Source organism: Myotis daubentonii, chromosome 3 (assembly GCF_963259705.1).
Source record: "Myotis daubentonii chromosome 3, mMyoDau2.1, whole genome shotgun sequence".
Taxonomy (NCBI): Eukaryota; Metazoa; Chordata; class Mammalia; order Chiroptera; family Vespertilionidae; genus Myotis; species Myotis daubentonii.
The window spans coordinates 219,456,109-219,477,823 of record NC_081842.1 but is presented as its reverse complement, the minus strand read 5'-3'; the positions used below and the strand labels follow the sequence as shown (position 1 = coordinate 219,477,823).

Below are 21,715 nucleotides of genomic sequence, written 5' to 3'. Positions count from 1 at the left end.
CCAAGTTCCAGCTCCGGCCCCAACCCCACAGGCCCGAGGATCGAGGGGCCCTGGAGACTACGAAGGCCCCTCCATTCACCTCGGAGCAGGTCCCATCTGTAGGCTCTGCGCCCCTACTGCTCCTCCCGGTGGGTCAGGCGGCCACACCCACAGCCCCTGCCCGGGACACCTGCCACCCTCGGGCAAGGCCCACAGAGCACCTGGGACAGCTCTCAGCGCGTCTCTCCCATCTCAGGACCCAGCCCACCTCCCTCAGTCTTAGAACCAAATAAAGTCACTCAACCCAACTTTTTAAAGAAGTCTGTTTATTGAAAGGATCTGAAAATAGTAATAAGGCTCTCAACATTTAATAAACTTTCAGGATATTAACAATATGAAACATTAAGAATTTACTTCAAAAACCCATAGCTTTCTAGACCATCCCAACATCATCTGCTTCAGGGCGGGCGGGGCTTGGGTTCCGCTCCCTCAGCCCGCAGGCCAGCCTCCAGGTGGGTGGGCAGGTGGCAGGGAGAGCCCACCTGTGTCCAACACCAGGCCGAGTGCCAAGCACCACTGAGGTCCAGGTGCTGAGGTGCCCCAGCAGGGACAAGAGTGGGCACAGCACTCCATCAACACACGTCCACACAGGCACGGAGGGCAGAGACCAGCCATCGAGGCCTGGCTGAGGGTGGCCACGCATGTGGCTCTGGACACCTCATTAGCACAAGATTGGGGCGTGTGTCCCTGCAGGGGGAAGACCCTGCCCGCCATCGCCCCGACATGAGGCCCAGGGCGGTGCTGAGCCCTTCCTTCTACCTGTGCAGCTGATGGAAACCCACAGAGAGAAATCCGCTACTCAAAGGCCCCACTGAGGGTGTCTGCTGGGCAAGGGGGCCAAGGCCACATGCAAACTGAGCCTCGGCTCCAACCATGGACTCCACCCAGGCTCTGTCCCGCATGGCAAACGTGCACATGCTTGCACACGCCCCAGCCAGCGGGCCGAGGGAGGGCGATGCTGGAATGATGGGGTGTCCTTGAACCCCAGGGCCCGCATGAAGCATCAGCACTCCCTTCCGCTCGCACACGCTTGTCCCAATCTTCTCGTGACAACTGGGGAGGCCCAAGGCTCCTAAATGAGTCACCGCACGGCGGCCATGGTGGACTAGACAGAGGTCCCACCCGCGTCACAGGGCACACAGGACGAGGCTCCGCGTTAGGGCAGGCGCGCCCTCCTCCGGGTCCTCCTTGCGCACCAGCACGAGAGTCTGAGACTGCCCGCTGGGCGGGGCCGACTCACTCGTGAGGAATGTTGGGCCGACCTCACCTGCCGCCACCAGGCTCCCGGGTGACACTCACTCTGGCCCCGTCACACCAAAGCAGGGGTAGGAGGCGGGCCCATCCGCCCACCCGCCTGTGACCACCTCCCAAGTGCTCCTCACAGGTGCTCCCCTGGGGGCTCGGGGAGGTGCGGACAGGGGAGCCTGTGGCCGAAGGAAGACTCGGCTGTGAGACACTTATTTCAACTCCAAGGACAGGTCCCTCCACTCTGCTCCCTCTCCGTGTGACAGGCTGACCTGTGGTTTCCTGACAGAGAACATGAGAGCCCGTGCAGCTCGTGGGATGGGCCTGACTGTCGCTTACGTGGCTTATAGAGAAATGCAAAAAAGGTCAGATTTAAAATGCTAAAAACGGCTGATCCGGCTGACAAAGGCAGATTCTGGGGCTCCTTCTCTGGCTACAGACAGAAGACGTGGCACCTGATGCCTGCAGGGCATGTGACGGGACCACACGTGCAGCGCAGCGGGCGAGGCTAGCTCTCCTCCTCCCCCTCCTCGTCCGTGAAGTGAGCCTGCCGCTTGCGCACGTTCCAGTGCAGACACTGGGCCAGGCTCTCGAACCAGTCGCTCACAGGGTCTCGCACGCAGATGGAGGGGAGCGGGTAGCACGAGGTAGTGATGCTGATGCTGGGGACGCAATGCCGCACGTGAGCCCGGCCTGCCGCCCCGCCCAGCAGGACCCTCCCTCAGGCAGGGCCCTCCCTCATCAGTGAGGAGCCTTTCAGACCTGGCTCTCCAGCTGGCCAGGGGCCCCAGGGGTACTGTTGCATGTCCTGGGACAGAGCCATGAACCCACTCAGCCCACCCCAGTCCCTGGAGGGGACCCCAAGGCGGGCAGGATGAAGAGACAGAGCAGACAGGTGCAGCCACGAGCAGCTCGCTCTCTCCCCACCAGGGAGAGCAGACCACAGGGCCACACAGCAACCTGCATGTGTGACAGGCTGCCGACAGGCATGGGTCCCCATGTGACAATGTGAGACAAGGACCCCGTGGCAGGGGGAGGAGGGCAGCAGGCGGGCACACCCCTCACTCCTCACCCTGCTCCGGCCCAGCGCCCACCCACCTGTCTCCATGGCGGATCTCCTGCCTCTTCCGTCCATCGAAGGACACCCACACGGTGTTCCTTGCTTCCGGTGACAACATGATCTGCAGGTATCAAGCAGGCAGGTGTGACATCTCAGAACCCTGCCTTGGAGGGCGGCACCGACCGGGGGCCTTGGAGGTGCCCACAGCACCCGCTAGAGGCCAAGGCCAGTTCTGGGCGGAGAAGACGTCCACCCTCTGCTGGAACCCAGGGCCAGGCCCTGCTCCAGCTCACTGACTCCACACAGAGCAGCCCCCACTCCGTGGGGACAGAGCACCCCGAGGGGCTGCTAAGCTCCCAGTGCAGCCCTGGCCCCTCCATACCCCTCCACCCCCTGCCAGTGCAAGCCCAATGGGCAGAGATGAGGATGGGAGGGGGGGCCCCTGCGGGGGAACCGGGGGACGAGGCCGCTGGCAGAAGCAGAGGTCAGCACCACGAGCCCCTGGCGACAACTCGGCCTGGAAAGGGTGGCGAGGGCTCTAACCTTGAGCTCGACTCCTGCAGGGACCACGATGGGCCGGAATGACAGGGAGTGGGGACAGATGGGAGTGATCATGATGGCCGGCACGTTGGGGTGGATCATGGAGGCCCCGGCCGCCACTGCGTACGCCGTGCTGCCCGTTGGGGTGGAGACGATCACGCCTGAGGAGCAGTTACAGGCTCACTCTCCATGCACCCCCCTGTCCGCGTGGAGTCCCAGGGCGCCCACGACAGACCCGATGCCCACGTACCATCACCCTGCACCGTGGTGATGAGGTGCCCGTCCAGGTAGACGTCCACGTTGGACAGGTAGGAGGAGGGGCCTCTGTCAATCACCACTTCGTTTAAGACCTGGGGGAGGGGAGGCCAGCGCACACTGAGGGGCGGAGCAGCCTCCAGGTGGGTCTGTGCCGCAGGCACCTGTGCTGCTCCTGGGCTGTCTGGAAGGTCCCGAGGGGGGACTCCCCTTGGGGTCCAACCAAAGTCCCCCACCTTCCCCTCCCGAGGCCAGGAGACAGCTGAGGACCAGCTGAGGGACGTGTCCACTGACCTGGTGCTGCATGACCTGCTTCCCGGCCTCCGTGTCCCAGTCCGAGGCCAGCACCCCATTCTCACTGACCCCGTTAGGGATGGCCATCTTCTTCCCTCTGAGCTCCTTCACGACCTTGACCTTCAGCCGGCTCCGGAGAATAATGGCTGCGTTCCCTAGGGACCCGGGTGATCACACCCCATAGCAAGCAGAGCCCCGCTCGACCAGGGACCCCCCTTTCTCCTCCCAAAGCGAGAGCAACACTTCCGTCTTTTGTGAAAACCCCTCCACTGCCACTCGGCACACAGTGTCCTCAACCGGGGACCCGCTCACACTTCTCGATGTTAGGAAACACGTCTGAGCCAACCAAGTGTAGAAATCGCTGAACCTTGGGGGGAGGGGGGTTGGAGGGGAGGGGGGGGGTACCTGCTGGTGGGAGGAGACCTGAGCGGGTGGTGAGCACCCAGTACAGCGCAAGGGGGCGTGCTGGGCTGTACACCGGGAACCTGTAGTTCTGTTAACCAGGATCACCCCAATAAACTCAATAGGGGGAGGGGGGCCTCTGAAACCTGGAATACTACATGTTTCCCTGAACTCTTTAAAAACCCAAAACCAAGGGAGAAGATGAGGCCGGGCTCAGAGCTGCTGTGGGTTCCAGAACATTCCGACTCACCCTGTATCACCTGAGTCACTTGGGTCTGAAAGTTCTCAAAGTTGAAGGGGGTCAGGAAGCCCAGCGAGCCCAGGTGGAAGGCCATGACGGGAGGCACGCTGCCCTGAGGTGGACGGAGCAGTCACTAGCTGACCAGTTGTCCTGGTCACCCGTGTGGCTGACCACATGCTCCCCAGGGCCAGTGCCTGAGGGGACGGCGCCAGGCTGTGATGTGACCACTGAGGTCAGCAAGGCCAGGAGGGCCCTCTCCACGGCCTCCAGGCCTGACCTCTGACCCCTGGCTGGGCCATGCAGGAGTGAGGTGGGCTCAGGGCTCAGGACAGCCCACTGGGCTCCTGTGCAGACTCTCCCCTCTGGGGCCACCCAGGGACCCGAACCCCAGGCCCTGGAGGGTCCCCCCCACGGCCCCTCCCCCAGCTCCAGCACCACAGAGAGGCGCTGGCCGTCTGCACCCGCGTCCGGCAGACCGAGAGCCCTGACGCTCCCTGCGCAGTCCTGCAGCGGAGGGCGGGAGCGGCGCGAGGCCGCACGGACTCACCTGGAAGAGCGAGGAGGCGTAGAGCAGGGTCCCGTCCCCGCCCAGGCAGATGATGAAATCGATCTGGTTGGAAATGTCGTCATAGTCTAGAAGGCAGGCGAGAGGCGCGTCAGCCGCGAGCAGGGAGCATGACTCTGCTCCCGCAGGCACAGCGCGGGCGCTCACCTTCTCGGAAGGTGCAGAACTTCTTCTTCACGGGCCCGAAGCTGTCGTCACCCACGATAGCAGGGTCTTCTAGAACCTTCTTCTCCACATACACGATCATGTTGTTCTCCTGGGGCAGAGGGTGCGTCAGCCCCAGAGGCCCAGCCGGCCATCTCAGCGCTTTACCATCAGGGAGACCAATTCCCGCGTCTCGGCTGCAAATCGCCCTCACTGCCCAGATGGCCATTGTGAAGCGAGCCTCCTGCCTTCTCCACCCTGGCTCAGACCCCGGGGCCCATGCCCCTGACACCCGGGGGGTCCTGCTGGCTCAGACCCTGCCCCCAACACCTTGGGGTCCTGCTGGCTCAGACCCCGCCCCCAACACCCTCGTGTCCTGCTGGCTCAGACCCCGGGGCCCGTGCCCCCGACACCCGGGGGGTCCTGCTGGCGGGACGAGGGGTCTAGGCCACCACGCACCTCCATCAGGTACACGCAGAGCTCCTTGAAGGGCTGCAGCAGGCTGGCGTCCCGGATCTTCTTGATGACGAGGACGCTTTTCGGGGACTTGTTCCACGTCAACCGCTGGCTGGCAGGGTCCTGGATGTGCCTGAGGGAGAGGAGCTCTCGCTGCGGCAGGTGCACCACAGGCGTCAACAGCCCTAGGGCTGGGCCAGCCAAGTCCCGAGGGGCCGCCTCGCTCCTCCCGCCTGGAAGGCCCTGGCTGGGAAGCTGTGTCTCCCAGGCACTTGCTGCCTGAAGCGCCCACTGTGCGCTTTTCTAGTCCCTGATCTCCCTGCTGATCTGAGCTTTCAGTCCCGACAGCACCTGACAGCACCAAGGGTGACAGCCCTGCAGACCCGGTCCCAGACAGACCAGCGGGGCCCTTTGCGGGGTGCCCTCGCCCTCTCCCTCACCCGACTCCTCCCTCCATGGGAGGCAGGACACCAGGCCTCCCACAGACACCCAACCCACCCGCTGCGGACTCTGCCCAGAGGCCATGCAGACCCGCAGGACCCAGGCTTCCTGCTGACTTGTTCACGGGGCACAGCCCACGGCACACCTCGGCGTGAGCAACTCAGGTGACCCTCAACTGTTACAGCTAAAAACCCCCCTTTAAAGTCAGTCGCAGGATCTGGGGTCAGTGACACGCCTGTGGTAACCGTGGTGAACACATCACTACACGCCTGTGCACCAGAACGCACAGCACCCAGGACCCAATGTACCCGGGCCAGGTGGTGACGAGGGGTCGGTGGTGAGGAGGATGTGCATGGGTAGAGGCAGGTGGGAAATCTATGCACCTCTCCCTCAATTTTGCTGTGAACCTAAAACTGCTCTAATAATTTTTAAAAATATGTTTTTATTGATTTTTGAGATAGAAGCGGCGATGAGAAACAACAGCTGCTTCTTGCACGCCCCCTGCTGGGGGCTGAGCCTGAAACCGGACACGTGCCCTGACAGAAGCGAACAGGACACCTCTCCCAGTGCAGGATGGCGCTCCACCCACTGAACCGCTCTGGCCGGGCCAGGCTGATTAGCGTTTAAACATGTCTCCTTGGCCCTGACCGGTTTGGCTCAGTGGATAGAGCGTTGGCCTGCAGACTCAAGGGTCCCGGGTTCGATTCCGGTCAAGGGCATATACTTTGGTTGCAGGCAAATCCCCAGTGGGGAGTGTGCAGGAGGCGGCTGATCGATGTTTCTCTCTCATCGATGTTCCTAACTCTCTATACCTCTCCCTTTCTCTCTGTAAAAAAATCAATAAAATATATATTTAAAATATGCTTTCTCTTTAAAAAATACAAATAAATAAATAAATAAATAAATAAACAAACACGTCTCCCCGGCCACGTGGCCACCGCAGGTGCGCGCCCCTTGGGCGGCTCCAGAGCAGCTGTGGGAACAGCACATGCGAGGCATCATCTCCTCCAACAAGTCACTCAGATCCTCCAAACAGCCAACGTCTTGCATTTTAGAAACAATTAAAGGAGAAACGTATTTGCCCCACCAAGTGTGTGAGTATAATATATGGCATTTTCTTCCTAGATTTTTTACTGAAAAATCAAATCAAGTCAAATCAAAACTGGGCATACTTGCCCCCCCCCCCCTCAAAGGCACTGGAAACACCCACTTGAGCGACTTCTCACTCAGCACCAGAGCCTCCCCACACAGCGACCCCACTGGACGCCCGGGCAGGGCCCCCACACTCACATGATGGTCTGGGGGTTCTGCAGCACACAGGCCTTTGGTCCGAAAGTGGTCACTGGGCACGGCCCGTGCAGAGAGCGGGTCCTCCTGTGGGGAGAGCACAGCAGGTGACGGCGAGTGGCTCAGGGCAGCCTGTATCAGCTTCTCGGAAACGCTTTCATCCAAATGACAGCACTTGTCCTGTGTGGTCCCGGAGGACGCCGCCCTGGGCTGTCCAGGTAGCACAGCCACTGGAGACACCTGGGCACACCTGGCACCAGCCTCAGAACCAGGACCCACTCCAGAACAGGGCCCTGACCTTGGGGACGGCCTGGAACCTGGGCCTGTGCAGGCTGCCTGTGGGCCTGAGGCTGCAGGAAACCATCCCTGGGACCCTAGATGCTAACAGGGACCCCCCCCTCCAGCCGCCTGTCAACAAAGACAACGCTCCTGAGCGCCCCACTTCCCAGGAACTGAGAGGTGACAGAAGCACAAACCTCTGGACGAGGGCACTGCGGCCAGCACATCCTGGGTGCCTCGGTGCCCTCCCTTCTCTCGGCCTTAGGGGACTAGTGCCCGCCCCCCCAGGAGGACGCCTGGCTTGGCAGAGCAGGGGGATGTGCCCCCCCCCCCCCAGCCTCCAAGGATCTCACAGGCTCTCCCACAAGGACAGCCACAGGGAGCTGGTCTCACTGCTGAGCTCAGGGCTCCACGCCCTCCTCCCCAGCACACAGAGCAGGCTCCCTCCTGGCAGTAGCCACCTGCACCCAGGTCTGGCTCAGGGCTGGAGCTCACAGGCCCCAAGGGCGAGCACGGAGCCACACCAGGGCCTCGGGGACAAAGAGCTTGGAAATGGGTCTGCAGCGGATTTGCTGAGTCAGTGTTAGCTGGGGCGGGGCGTTCTCCCCTCCCCTGCGGACACCCACAGGCCGCCGCCAGGCTCCCTGTCCTCTGCACCAGAACGAAGGGTGTGTGACACACGCCCACAGAGCCAAGCCCAGAGCCCGCGGCCGGGAGCCTCACCGCACCTCATGGCCCGAGTGCGGAAGGTCAGCAAAACTCAGGAGGAAGACACCTGGGAGAAGCTGCCTGGCCCAGAGGCTCCGGCTGCCCTCCCCCAATGCGGGTTAGAACTTTCTACCCAGAAAACCCTGCCAGCACCTGTCGCCGCGCCACACCCAGTGAAGGCGCTGTGGGCTCCTCCACCTCACCTGGCACCGCCATGCGCTACTCCCAGGATGCCCCTGGCCTGTCAGACGCGGCCCCGGCTCCAGAGGCAAAGTCACTGTGGCAGCTTCCCCCGGAGCCCTGGTGTTTGCTGTTCCGGGAACCAGAGCCGTGCCCCCAGGTGTCATCACCTCGCCTGCCCGGCAGGTCGCATGCCGCTCTGCACACTGTGACTCAAGGTCTTGTGCAAGAGCAGCACGGCCGGCCGGGGGTGGAGGTAGGGACACTGGTCCGACCGCCCTGTGGCTGCTGCGGCCCCGCCAGCCCAGCCGGGAACGGGGCCTGGGCCACACACCTCTGTGGGCACAGGCGCGGGCACCACTGAGGACAGAGCTGGGCAGCGCCGAGCGCGTGTGTGCGCGTGCAGCTGGGACGTGCTGGGCCGAGGAGGGCCGTCGTACCTGAACTCCTTGGTGCTCGCCAGGGCGGGCGAGGCAGACAGGCTGCGGGACTTGGCACGACCCCGGATGGGGTGGCCCGGCAGAGCGTCCTCATCCCCGTGGCAGGCGGCACAGCGGTAGGAGGACGTGTCTGCGCTCAGCCCCCTCCGCACGTTGACTTTCTCCGGCTCCATCTCCATCATCGATGAACAAGGGCTTCGGTCCAAACACCAATCCCTTAATTTAATAAAATAAAGCAAGTAAGAGACGACGCACAGAGCCACGTCGACCGCCCGGCGCACCACTCCTCCCGAAGTGCTGCCGGCCCCACCAGGGCCCGCCCCGTCCCAGCCGCCCAGGAGCTCAAGAGTGTCCGTGGTTCAATGAATCAGAGGATTCAAGAGGCCAGAAGCGAGAGTGGCGGCGGCACTTCTCTCACGAACCCAGGGGGACACACACACACACACAGCGGTTAAAAGAGAGAACCCGGGGGCATTTTAAACGCCTCTCAGTCCAGAAAAGCTGAACAAACGTAACTAAGGCGGCAGCAGGCGCACTGGACTCCGTGCCCTGCAAGCAGAGCCTGCGCTTCCGTCCGAGAAAAAGCCGCCAAGCGGACCCGTTTCCGCCGCGAAGAAAGCCTCAACCTCCGAACCGCGTGAGGGGCCGGGAACCCGCGGTGGAGCGGAGGCAAACCCGGGCCACGGGCTCTCCCAGCCCACTCGGCGCTCAGCTCCGCGTGGACACAGCACGGTCCGAAAAGAAAGGCTCCGTGTCAACAGGAAGCCGCAGCCTGGCCGCCGGCCTCCTGAGCGCGAGCGGAGGAATGAGCTCACTCACCAGGGCCGGAGCGGTGACAACTTGGATCATCAAGTGATTTTCTAAGAAAACTCCCGACTGATCCGAGAGGGAGAACAAACACGGACCGCCCCCAGTGCTGGGCCGTGACCCCGAAGGGTCCCTCCCAGGAGTCAGCGTGGAGGGAGGACAGGCCCCGGCCGAGGACGACCCCAGGCCGGGGACCAGCAGGTGACGCCACACCAGCCTCCACAGGAAGAGGTGGCCAGGCCAGGACACACGGTCCCTGCCCCCAGGCTCACAGCCTCCTCCTCCAGGAGGCAGGGCTGGCACCAGCGGGGAGTATGGGGAGGGGAGGAGGGCGGGGAAGTGGAGGGCTCTGAGCCGGCCGCCAGGGGAGGTCAAAGGTGACGGGATTCCTGAAGGCACCCCACCCCCGCACTGCAGGCGCCCGAGGAGCCCTGAGCCCAGGGGACAGTCCTGGGGGTGAAAGTCACTGAGAACCAGAACCACCGAGGGCCCGACAGCCCCCTGGACCCGAGGCTCGCAGTCGAGACAGAACAGCACCGGAGGCGGGACTGCGCAGGGGCAGGGTCTGCAGGGAAGCCACAGTGACTGCACCCCACAGGCGAGCTCCTTAGCGAGACTGCAGGAGGCACCGAATGCATACAAACCAACAGGACTTCTGTAAACCAGCAACGAACAATAAGCTGAGCTTTAAAAACACCGGACCCAGCACGGAAGGGCAGCACGTGGAGGGCACAGCTGACCAAGTGGGGGCCTGCTTCCCGGGTCAGGTGAGCGGCCTGGCCGAGGCGGGCAGCACACAGCTCGGGCTGGAGGTAACCAGCACCAAGTCGCATGTGTGAGCTTCTCACCAGAAAAAAGACCCGCCTCGCAGTGGCGGGTGGTGGGGCCCAGCTGTGGGAAGCTTTGCGACAAATACAAACTATCTAAAGTGCGGCACTCCTGCCACTCACACCCTGGGACATGTCAGTTACGCCCCAATCAAAAAGTTGCAGAAAAGACAGAAGGCTGCTGACAGGTCAGAGGAAACAAGTGAGGGAAGGACAGCCGCTCAGGACAGGAGGGGACACTTCCCCCAGTCCCCCCCCCCCCCCCCCGCCCCAGCCACAGCAGACCAGCGGCTTCCCTGTGAGGAGCACACGCTGAGCCGAGGGAGAGCAGCGCTGCCCTGAGCTGCGTGTGGTGCCGACACCAGACGGACAGACAGGCCAGGGACGGAGGACGCCCTCCCCGAGGCGGCCAGTGGGTTTCAGCAGCGGCGCGGGCGACCCCGGAGCTTCCCCCGCGCTGGAGGGAGCGCTGGGCAGTCTGAGTGGCTGTGGCTCTGGCGAAGGCTTTTAAACAGAACACGAAAAGCACAGACTAAAAGACACCCAACCTCGTTAGGACTGAAATCTTTCACCTTCACCAGACCCTGTTGATACAGGAAATACAAGCGGTGGGTGACAGAAAACATCTGCTAAACACACGTGACAAAGGATTGTAGCCAGAATATGTACAAACTTTCAAAACTCTGCAAACAAGCCCATTAAAAACCTGGCCAAAGCCGCACAGACACCGACACCAGCAGCCACAGGGAAACACAACCAAAACCAGTCAGACACCACGGACGCCGGGCAGAAAAAGGGTCTGGGCGCTGACCGCAGCCTGGGCCGGCGGGCGAGGTCTCGGGGCTGGTACCCATAGGCATGGCCCGGGGAGAGAGGACACGCAGCCTGGATGGAAGTTTCTTAACATGTTACCCACACACCTGCCCAGGCTACAGCCACCCCACCCGTGTGCGCCCCAGGAACAACACGTGTGCACACAGACCTGTACGCAAAGCCTGGGCACCCCACACCCCACAGCCCTCTGCTCAGGTCTTCGCTCCAACGGCACCTCCACAGGGAACGCCTGCGCCTCCTCCCCCCCGCGGTCCCCTCTCCCCCGTGGCTCCCTCCCCCTTTTCCACTGGGTCTCCCTCCCTCCCTGACCTATAACTGAAGCTACTGACACTGGTCCCCCAGCCCCTAAGTGCTGCTGCCTCAGAGGCGGGGCTCAGGGGACAGGCTCACTCAGGGGTGAGCACTCAACCAGGAGCTGAGGCCGCCCCAGGGTGGGGCCAGGAGACACAGGACAGAACCGGTGGAGCCCCCACTGAGGAGCCAAAAGAAGGGGGTCTGGCAAGGAGCCTGGAGGAAGCTGGAGGGTGAGGTCGAAAGGCAGGGTTGGCAGGAGGACCACAGCCAGGGACAGGGCTCGACGGTGAAAACCCAGGTGGCTCCCTTACTTCCTTATTCAAAACTGCCAAACAGCCACCGCACTGGGCATCGGCTGGCACTTCCCTGGATTAACCCACCCAGGCCTCCCTCGACCCCAGGAGTCCTCCCATGATCCCAGGAGCCCTCCCTTGACCCCAGGAGGCCGGCACCACAGATGAGAGGAGCGACCCCACATGGGCCCACAAGCGAAAGGGTTGTTCAGACCTAAAAACTGAGTCATGGGCTGGCACCCAGAGGCCTGGAGGCCGCCCCCATGAACGCAGAGGCACCAGCAAAACATGTCAGTCTCCTCTGACCCACTCAGGGAGGCCAGTCGACAGCCCGCAGGCCTGGAGAGGGACCCGTCGGTCACGCTCCAACAAGGAAATGGTTCGAATTGGGCCCAGTGATGTCTGAGAGCCCACAGGGAAGGTGGCAGAGCATAGGAAAAGCACCTGGGGCAGATATGGGGGACATGTCAGGCATCAAACGCCAGGGCAGGCCACCCACCCTGCTGCCCTATATCCCCCCCTCCCCCCAGCGGAGCCAAAACCAGGAGCAGGGACGGGTGGCATGGCACCAGGCAACCACGCCACCACGCCCCGGGCCCCTGCTCAACCACAGCAGACACAGCAGGGAGGCCCAACAGAGACCCAAGGCCTGAGCTGGCCAAGGGCCCTGGGAGGCGAGAGGACCCTGCGGATCAGCTCCTCGGCCCACGGAAACAATGCCTGCCGCACTCCCTCCCAGCACGCTGGCCAACAGACCTGAGGAGCACAGGCAGGGCCGGCATCAGGCGGCAAGGAGCTGAGCCCGCATGGAAGGCAGGCCAGGCCGCCTCCAAACGCCCAGAGGTGAGAGAAGCCGGGCCCAGAGGTGAGAGAAGCCGGGGAAATAATGCCGATAAAATGACAACGGAAATGGCTGAGCCTGCGGCCTGAGCCGGCGGGGAGGCTGTAACCCTAGAAGCAAGTGGAAAACTCTCATTCCAAGAAGGGACAGAAATAACTACCTGGTAAGGGTACTAGGCCTTGAGAAAATAAGGCAAATGAATGAATTCAACCCGTGATGCTGAAACGTTCAAAATGGTTATAATAATTTTATAATCATTAGAGTTTTGTGTATTTTGTTTGATGTTATGGGTAACATACTCACAAGAATAATTCATTCGATGTAATTATCATTTAAATGGATGAGGGAGTTAAAGTCTGTAACCAGCCCTAACCGGTTTGGCTCAGTGGATAGAGTGTCAGCCTGCGTGGATGTTTCTAACTCTCTATTCCTCTCTGTAAAAAATCAATAAAATATTAAAAATAAATAAAAAAATTAAGCCTGTAACCAGTGCTCAAAGTTTAATTTCTAAATTCGTTTATTAGTTAGGAAGTCGGACACTTAGTATTGTACAGAGAGCCGAGGGTGGGCTCCTCGCAGGCAGAAGACCACCACCCCACCCCCGCCCGCACCAGCAGGCAATGAGGGTCCCCCAGCTGCACCGGGAGGAGCCAGAGGCCCTTTCCCAGCCGCCCTAACCCACAGCTCAGCCCGGTCCTGGAAGAGCTGGACACGGCTGCTAGGGCTAAGCACGCAGGTGGCGCTGTCTCCGCTTCTGCCTGCAGTTCACCAGTTACCGACGTCACTCCAACCCTCGGCTGATGTTTCATGCTCCCAGAGTAGCCTTACTTTGAACACAATATATGCTTAAAAAGAATAAACCAATCGCCAATGGGTTTGTTCTGGGAATGCAAGGTTGGCTCAACCAATGGAATGCAGCACATCAGCAAGGCAAGAAGGAAACTCACCTGATGACATCAACTGATGCACAAAACTCCACACCCGCTTATGACACAGGTTCTCCGTTATGAGGAACAGGGAGGACTGTCCTGACCTCGATAAAGAACATCCACAGGCACCTACAGCTGACATCCAACTTAATGGTGAATAAGTGAATGTCTTCCCTGACAGTGCGGGCAAGGCTGAGGTCTGCTCTCGCCGCTCTGCCTGGCGGTACAATGCACAAGTCCCGGCCGGCACAACAGGCAAAACAGATGGAGACTGAAGTACAAAGTCATCTACCATCACTTTAAAAATAATGAGATGTGCCCCGCCGGCGTGGCTCAGGGGTTGAGCATTGACCTATGAACCAGGAGGTCATGGTTCAATTCCCAGTCAGGGCACATGCCCAGGTTTCAGACTCCAGTGCCAGTGTGGGCGTGCAGGAGGCAGCCGATCCTCGATTCTCTCTCATCACTGATGTTTCTATTTCTCTCTTCCTCTCTGAAATCAATAATAAAAATATATTTAAAAATTAATGAGCCCTGACCGGTTTGGCTCAGTGGGTAGAGCGTCGGCCTGCGGACTCAAGGGTCCCGGGTTCGATTCCGGTCAAGGGCATGTACCATGGTTGCGGGCACATCCCCAGTGGGGAGTGTGCAGGAGGCAGCTGATCGATGTTTCTCTCTCATCGATGTTTTTAACTCCCTATCCCTCTCCCTTCCTCTCTGTAAAAAATCAATAAAATGTATTTTAAAAAATTAATGAGATGTAAACATAACAAAATATTCAGAGAGCCCTGGCCAGGTAGCTCAGTGGGTTAGAGCGTCATCCCAATGCACCAAGGTTGTGGGTTCAATGTCTGGTCAGGGCACATACAAGAAGCAACAAGTGAATGCACAAACCCCTCTCCCCTCCTTCCTTCCTCTCTCTAAAATAAATAATTAAAAAATTAAATTAAAAAACAACCATGTGGAGGGCTTGTGTGCTGAGATCATGAAACACTAATGAGAGGAATCAGAGAAGATGTGGATCAGGGGACACCTGCTCCTGGGCTGGAAGGTCAGGCATCACGTCTCCCAAAATGGCCGAATCAATTTCTGTAAAATCCGCACGAGACTGCTTGGCGGCCGCGGGTGAGCTTCTTCTAAAAGGGTAGGACGTGAAGGCACTCGAGTAGCTAGCACCATAAAGAACAAGGGGGAGGCTCGCTCCCTGATTAAGACTCACTTTCCAGCCCTGGCCACTGTGGCCCAGTTGTCGTCCGCACACTCAAAGGTTGCTGGTTTGAGTCCTAGTCTGGGCACGTGCTGGGTCCCCAGCTCCAGCACGCAGGAGGCGGCTGATAGATGTCTCTCTGTCTCTCTCTCTCTCTCTCCCTCCCTCCTTCTCTCTCTAAAAATCAATTTAAAAAACACACACAAGCCCTGACCGGTTTGGCTCAGTGGATAGAGCGTTGGCCTGCAGATGAAGGGTCCCAGGTTCGATTCCGGTCAAGGGCATGTACCTTGGTTGCGGGCATATCCCCAGTAGGGTGTGTGCAGGAGGCAGCTGATTGATGTTTCTCTCTCATCGATGTTTCTAACTCTCTGTCCCTCTCCCTTCCTGTCTGTAAAAAATCAATAAAATATATATAAAAAAAAAACAAAAAAAAACACACACACAAGACTTACTAACGGAAACAATCCAGGCCAAGGCGTCTGGAGGAGGGCAGGCCCAGGTCCGGGGAGCAGCGCTGAGCCTAGAGACAGGCCCAGGCAACGTGCTCAGCCGACTTCTGCCAGAGGCACACAAGCCTCTCAGTGAGGAAAGAACCTTCCACAAATGGTCCCGGGCATGAGAGCGAACAACCCGAACTTGACAGCAACCACCACCAGCTCCAAGCGGACCGAACCAGTCACAGTACAAGCGCCAACTAGGAAACGGCTACAACACAGGGACTCAGGGCCAGAGAACTGCTTATACGCGATATAAAAAGCACAGCCCATAAAAGGGAAAAAAAAGATAAACTGGATTTCGCTCAGCAGCTTGCTCTGTGGGAGACCGGGTCAAGGATTGAAAACAAGCTACAGGCGAGAAAACAGCGAACTAGCCAGCCACCAGGGACGGTGCCCAGGGCGTACTCACAAGACACAGCCATCAAATCCACGCGAACTAGAACGCGGGAGGATCGAGCCTGCGAAGGCTCCTGGGCCATGGGGAGTGGCCGTGCACCCACCAGGACCACCCAAATGAGGAAGAGCCAGAGAGGGGGCAAGGGCCGCCTTTCGCAGGGGAGGGGGGAGCGAGCACAGTCCTCTGGAAAACAGTCCGGCAGTTTCTTATAAGAACTGACAGCCAGCCCAGCACCGGCGGCACCTGGGCCTGTCGCAGAGGAAAACGGGCCACGAAAAAGCCCGCACGCCAGCCGGCGTGACTGCTGGGTGGAGCGTCGTCCGTACACAAGAGGCTGGGGTTTGACTCCCAGCAGGGCACACACCTCGTCTGCCGAGACGGACCTAAGAGGAGGCGTCACGCTGAGGGCCACGGTCTGAAGGACCCACTCACTGCCCAGCAATCACCGAGGGGCCGCCGAGCCAGAGAAGGGGCCGACGGCTGGGAAGGGCGGGGCAGGGTGCGGTGAGCAGCCACTCAAAAGTACACACAGCGAACACGCAGGCACACGCGGTAAGACTGGTGGCAACTGCAGAGGGTGGTGTCCTGCAGGCATTTTCCCATGTCCACTTCCTGGTGCTCACGCTACTGTGCCCTCAGCGTGGGCGGCAACCCTGGGCGCTGGGCGAGGAACGCTCTTCTCTGTCCCATTTCTACGGCCTCCTGGGAGTGCGTAAGTATCTCGAAACAGTTGATAAAGTATGGGAAGCCAATCCAAACCACAAAACGCAAACGTACTTACGAACTGTCTATTTATTACACACTAGAGGCCGATGAAGAAGTCCGGGCGAGAGCAGGCCATGCAGCCCGCTGCCTCCACCCTCGCACCCCGGCTTTGTCCGAAGGTCGTCCAGACAGTCGTTCTGCTATTCGGCCGTTCAGTCGATTTGCATATTACGCTTTTATTATCATAGATCATCTAGGAGCTGTTTGATGACCAGGCAGTCAACTATTTTATAAAATAATCACTCTGAATATTTTAAAACTTAAAGTATTCCCTCCACAGCATACTTTTCTGACAATGGTGAGTCAGGAGCACGTTTAACTCAAGTCTGCTTGGTGGTTAACTGTCTGAAAAGCTGAAATTCTAACTCTACCCAAGTTCACTCACGGTCCTGACGGCAGGAACCTAATTTTAACCAACAACTTCTGCGTGGGGGGGAGTTGAATCAGGAAGCTGTGCTGGAGCCCAGTGACGAGTATTCAGAGGCGAAGTGGTGAGGAGACAGTGAGGTGCCTGAGTAAACGTATAAAAACTCAACACAAGTCACACACAGACAGACAGACAGGAACCTAAACCATGATTCCAGTGTGAGTTTTCCATATGTACCTGTTGCCCGGCCCATGTGGCTCAGTGGTTGAGCTTCGACCTATGAGCCAGGAGGTCGCAGTTCGATTCCTAGTCAGGGCACAGGCCCGGGTTGCGGGCTTGATCCCGTGTGCGACCTGATGATTCTCTCTCAGCATCCACGTTTCTCTCTCTCTCCCTTCCTCTGACATCAATTTAAACACACACACACAACATACTCGTTGAAACTGAATAAAAGGAAACTTCATTTGGTCACAGAAATGGGAAACTGTCCAACCTCACTAGTCAGTACTGAGCTGGGGGGCCCTATTACCTCGTCTTTTCCTCTCCCCCCAAGGCCAGCAAGGATGGGTGAGAGTGGCCCGCACAAAGACTTCTAGAAAGTTCTACGTGGGGCAGGAGCCTGACCCTCAGCCCACACCTGCCAGCAGCAGGGACCTGAAGGGCTTTGTGAGGGGCGGCAGCACCCTCCCGGCAGGTGAGGACACGCGGGTCTGCCCAGCCGGCCCTCGCCCACCTGGTCCCTCTGCCGTGAGCGGGCACCCCGGCACCTTCACCCGTTGTCTGATACTGCCCTCTACCTGTCCTGATGCGTGGAACGCAGAGAATGGCAAGGAGCGGAGTGGGTGCCAACGGGCAGCCACCAACCACCAGCAGGCACCAGCTGCCTGCACTGGTCCAGCACCCAGGGCCTGAGGCCCTCGGTGGTCAGCAGGGCAGGTGGGGTGGCGGTGAAGCCCAGGAGGCCCGGGCCTGCACCCCCTCCCCCCCCCCCATCCAGGGTCCCCCTAGCTGCTGTAACAGTCAGACCTGCGGGGAAGCTGTGATTTCGGGCAATAAGGAAATAGGCCGCGGGCGGTCCGGAGTGTGGCTCAGTGGTTGAGGGCCGACCTATGAACCTGAAGGTCATGGTTCGATCCCCGGTACGGGGTCAGGGGTCAGGGGTCAGGGCACACGCCGGGTGGGATCCCCAGTAGGGGGCGTGCAGGAGGCAGCCGATCAATGAACCCCCTCTCATCACTGATGTTTCTCTCTCTCCCTCTCCCCTCCTCTCTGAAATCAATAAAAATATGTTGGGGGAAAAACACACAAAAAACAACGCATAGTCCACCAACTCCCATGGGAACCGCCGGCCTCTGCATTCGGCAGGCTGCACCTCCTCATCCGAACGCCGGGCTCCCTGCTTATCGAGGGCACGGCCCCACTCCGCGTCCACCACCTAGGCGCCCCAAGAATGCTGCGTGGCCGGCTGGGGTCCCCTCCGCCTTCGCCTGGGGGTGGCACGCGGTTTGGCGCTGGTGACATAACCCCCAGGAGCGCCATCTCGAGGGCCGCCCAGCGCAACCACTGTGAGCGCTGCTCGAGCCTCGCGCGGGGGCAAAGGTGACGGCGAGGAAAGCCGGGGGCGGGGGCAGAGGTCAGCAAGGCCGGGGGGGGGGGGGGCGGGACCCCATCCGGGGAAGCCCCATCCCGGGGAAGGGCCTGAAGGGCGCCGTCCGGCGAAACCGGAGAGCCGCTCGCTCCCCCCCACCCCCGGCCCCCGAGGGCGCGGCGAGAAGCGCGGCCGCCAGCGACGGGAACCGGTAATTCCGGAGCGAAGCGCGCTCGGCGGCAGGGCCCGGGGCAGCGCCCGGGGCAAACGCCTCGGAGACTGACCGCTGCCCGGGGCCGGTCTCAGCGTCCCGCCCAGCAAGGTCCGTGGATCGGGGTCCGGGGTCCGGGGTCCGGGTGGGGGTCGCCGCCGCAGGCCCGGCCGAGGTCCGGGAGACCCCGCGTTCCCGGACCCGGCAGCGGCCGGCGCCTCCCGGCGTCCACACCCCCCGACCCTGCGACCCCAGGCGGCGCGGGCTGGGCCGAGGGGCGGCGCGCACTCACCGTTCGCTGCCGCGGGCGCCTGCGGGGCCGTCCCCTCGCCCGGCTCCGTCCGCGGACTCCGCCACCCCGCAGCCGCTCGTCGTCGCTAGCCGGCCCCCGGCGCCGCGGCCGCACCCCGCCCCATGGCCACCGGGACCGCGGCGCCGGCCCACCGAGCAGCAATGCCGCCGTGCAGCCAATGCGCACGCGCGCCCCGCCCCGCGCATGCGCCCCGCCTCACCCAGCTCGCCCGGCCGCGCCTACCGCGCATACGAGCCCCGCCCCCCCGCCACGCCCCGCGCATGCGCCCCGCCTCACCCAGCTGGCCCGGCCGCGCACACTAGCCCCGCCCTCCCGCCACGCCCCGCGCATACGAGCCCCGCCCCCGCCCGCAAGCCCGGGGCCCCGAGCTCGCCGCGGGGGTGCGGTCCTGGGACACCAGCCCCGCAGGTGGCCGGGCGCTGACTCTCCGCAGAGTGACATCGGAGAGTGAAAAGCCAGGACAGTTCCTTGGCAAGTAGAACGGGGAAACTGAGGCAGAGAGCTGGACAAACTGTGCAATTTCCCGCCAGGTGCAGGTCACCTCTCTAGAGATGACATCCAGGCCTCAGTTGTATTTCAGCTCTAGGCTCAGGAAAGCAGCAAAACCAGGTGGGCACAGGACCCGCTGCAATGACTGATGGCCCTGCCCTGCCCAGCCCTGGCGCCAACCAGCGAGCAGGGACGTGACCCTGAAAGGTGCACCTGGAAGCTGATGCGTATCCTGCTGAGACCCTCCCCGAGACCTTCCCACGACTCCCGCTGCAGGAGAGAAATAAAAACCCTCACGCACGCACGCACTCTGCCCCTGGGGAGCACACCCGTGCCTTCCCCTCTTCTTCCCCCGCAGGCACGCACCTTCGAAACCTTAAGGGTCCCCAGGAAACAGGCACCCAGGGAGCAATGGGCAGCGGCAGCTCTCCCTGGACTAACCCCCCTGAACTGTCCCCGAGGCCCTCGGTTCTCCGACTTCCCAATGAGCCGAGGCAGCCCAGCCTACGCCTCCTGTTGCTTCTTCCAAGTCCCTCCTTGTTTCACGGTCCCCAACTTTATAAACACTCACGGTCCCCTCGACTCCTGTTGTGAAATCTTTCCTGCACCAAGTCAAGAACCACACGCCACCCGCCAGCTCCAGGCAGACCCACTCAGAGCCAGGCTCCCTCCCCTGTCTGGTAACGGAGGATGAGCCCTGGTCCCCACTCACACGGAGGGCTGCCCGCCCACCCCTGCCCCCCACTCCTGACCACTATCCCACCTCTCTCCCCTCCCCGAAACCCAGGCAGGCTGACTACAGGCCGCCATGCGTGGTGACACCACCGACGACGAGGATTCCATGATGACTTATGCTTAGAAAGAACATGTTTTGGGAACCAAAACTCAGGGTAAGGACCTACGACAGAACCACGCCCCGTGGCTGCCAGCACAGGAGAGGGAGCCAGGCCACAGTGCCCATCTTGTAGCCTCTGGCGGAGCTGCTGACCCCGTGGGCTCTCCCGTGGCTTCCTGAATTGAAAGTCACACCCAGTGCATTCAGGAATCCTGTGCCAACGGTGTGCCAGGGACACGTCGGGAACACGCTGCTGCAGGGTCCCTGCAGGGGGTGAACGGGGTGCTCTGTGACCTGCCTGGCTCCCCGAGTGCCAGCCACCATTCCTCCTCTACGCTGAGGACTCCCCGACGGGGAGCACCCTGACCCCCTGCAGCCACCTGGACCCAGGTTTCCCCAGCCCCCTACCAGCCGCCGTCCGTCTTCTCTGGCTGGGACTCCTGGCCCTGTGTCCCTCGACCGGGAACACCGCTGCTCGCAGAAAAGGACATGTTTCACTGCTGTCCTCGGGCCACTGGGCAGTGGGGTCACCGGGGTGAGTGGAAAGGGGACAAGAATGGGGAAAGTGTGAGGGTATTTCTCAAGTTGTGTAACTTCCCCAGCAAGTTGTTTTGAGAACTTTGCTTCCCCAAAGCGGCCACCAGCCACACCCACAGGAGATCCCCTTGGTTGCATTTTGGGATATTCACTCGTGAAAAGAATAACACCAGTGTTTGACCTAGCACTGGCCTGCCGAGAACCTTCTAGAGCAGGACCATCTGCAGAGAAGGCACCACGGCATGAGTCCAGGCGGTGTCACTCACCAAGTGACAAGGCAGGCACCCTTCCTGTGTCCCCTCTCTAAAAGGAACTTGTGCAGGTGCATGTCTGTAACCACGGCAACCCCCCCATCCCCCTCACCCCCCCACCCCCCACCCCCGACCCTGGCAGGAACAGAAATGCTTCCTCATTTCCGAGAAAACAGCTACATCTCCCTTGGGTGCCTGACCTGGCAATCACGCAATCACAGGGCCCCGCTGGGAGGGGTGCCTGGGGGTGTCCGGAAGGGCCTTAGAGAGGCTCTGTCAGGCTGGGGCGGGGGGAGGGCCAGCAGCAGCACGCAGGTGGGGGTGGGGTGGGACGGAGCCCGGTTTGGCTGGGTGTTGGGGGCAGGGTCTGCCCCCGAGGGACTCGGGGGTCCAGAAAAGCAGTCTGCCTACTTTCCCTGTTGCCAGAGCTGCAGACGACCTTAACAAAGCTCGGTATTTGTTTCTTGGTATTCTTTAAAAAAAAAAAAAAAAAAAGGCTCCATACTGTTTAAACTTCACACCCCCAAAACCTGGACCCACACTTTAAAAAATAAGTATTTTTTTTATTGATTTCACAGAGGGAGAAACATCAGTGATGAGAATCACTGACCGGCTGCCTCCTGCAGGCCCCCTATTGGGGATCAAGCCCGCACCCCGGGCATGTGCCCTGCCCAGAATGGAACCGTTGCCTCCAGGTTCATAGGTCAAGGCTCAACCCCTGAGCCCCGCTGGCGGGCCTGGACCCACACTTTCAAGGGACAGCGGGGGAGGATAGGGGGCAGGGGGTGAGAGAGGCAGGAGCTTGCACCAGGGAGGTGTGGAGCAGGGTGATGGAGCTGCTGCCCAAAGCTGGG

General features: G+C 60.8%; 1 protein-coding gene across 2 annotated transcripts; it reads right to left on the bottom strand.

Moving 5' to 3' along the window:
• Positions 1–288: 288 nt before the first annotated feature.
• On the bottom strand, positions 289–20,589 carry NADK (NAD kinase). Of its 2 annotated transcripts, none has more exons than XM_059691578.1 (12): positions 20,482–20,589; positions 8,577–8,792; positions 6,973–7,056; positions 5,245–5,374; positions 4,789–4,897; positions 4,624–4,709; positions 4,086–4,188; positions 3,434–3,588; positions 3,135–3,234; positions 2,888–3,045; positions 2,383–2,465; positions 289–1,946 (listed from the first exon to the last, which is right to left on the bottom strand). In XM_059691578.1, exons 1-12 carry the CDS (start codon positions 20,562–20,564, stop codon positions 1,793–1,795), a joined length of 1,461 nt encoding a protein of 486 aa, XP_059547561.1. In that variant the 5' UTR covers positions 20,565–20,589; the 3' UTR covers positions 289–1,792. The 2 variants fall into 2 exon arrangements, with proteins under 2 accessions (XP_059547561.1, XP_059547560.1); XM_059691577.1 differs by lacking the exon at positions 20,482–20,589 and adding an exon at positions 18,729–18,916.
• Between the last annotated feature and the right edge of the window lie 1,126 nt (positions 20,590–21,715).

Excerpts from the sequence above, each read along its gene's own strand:
- NADK (XM_059691578.1), bottom strand. The coding sequence starts at position 20,564 with ATGTCCTTTTCTGCGAGCAGCGGTGTTCCCGGTCGAGGGACACAGGGC. Across the intron at positions 4,898-5,244 it reads TCTGCGTGTACCTGATGGAG|GAGAACAACATGATCGTGTA; the intron begins GTGCGTGGTGGC and ends CCTCTGCCCCAG. Across the intron at positions 3,235-3,433 it reads AGCAGGTCATGCAGCACCAG|GTCTTAAACGAAGTGGTGAT; the intron begins GTCAGTGGACAC and ends CCCCTCCCCCAG.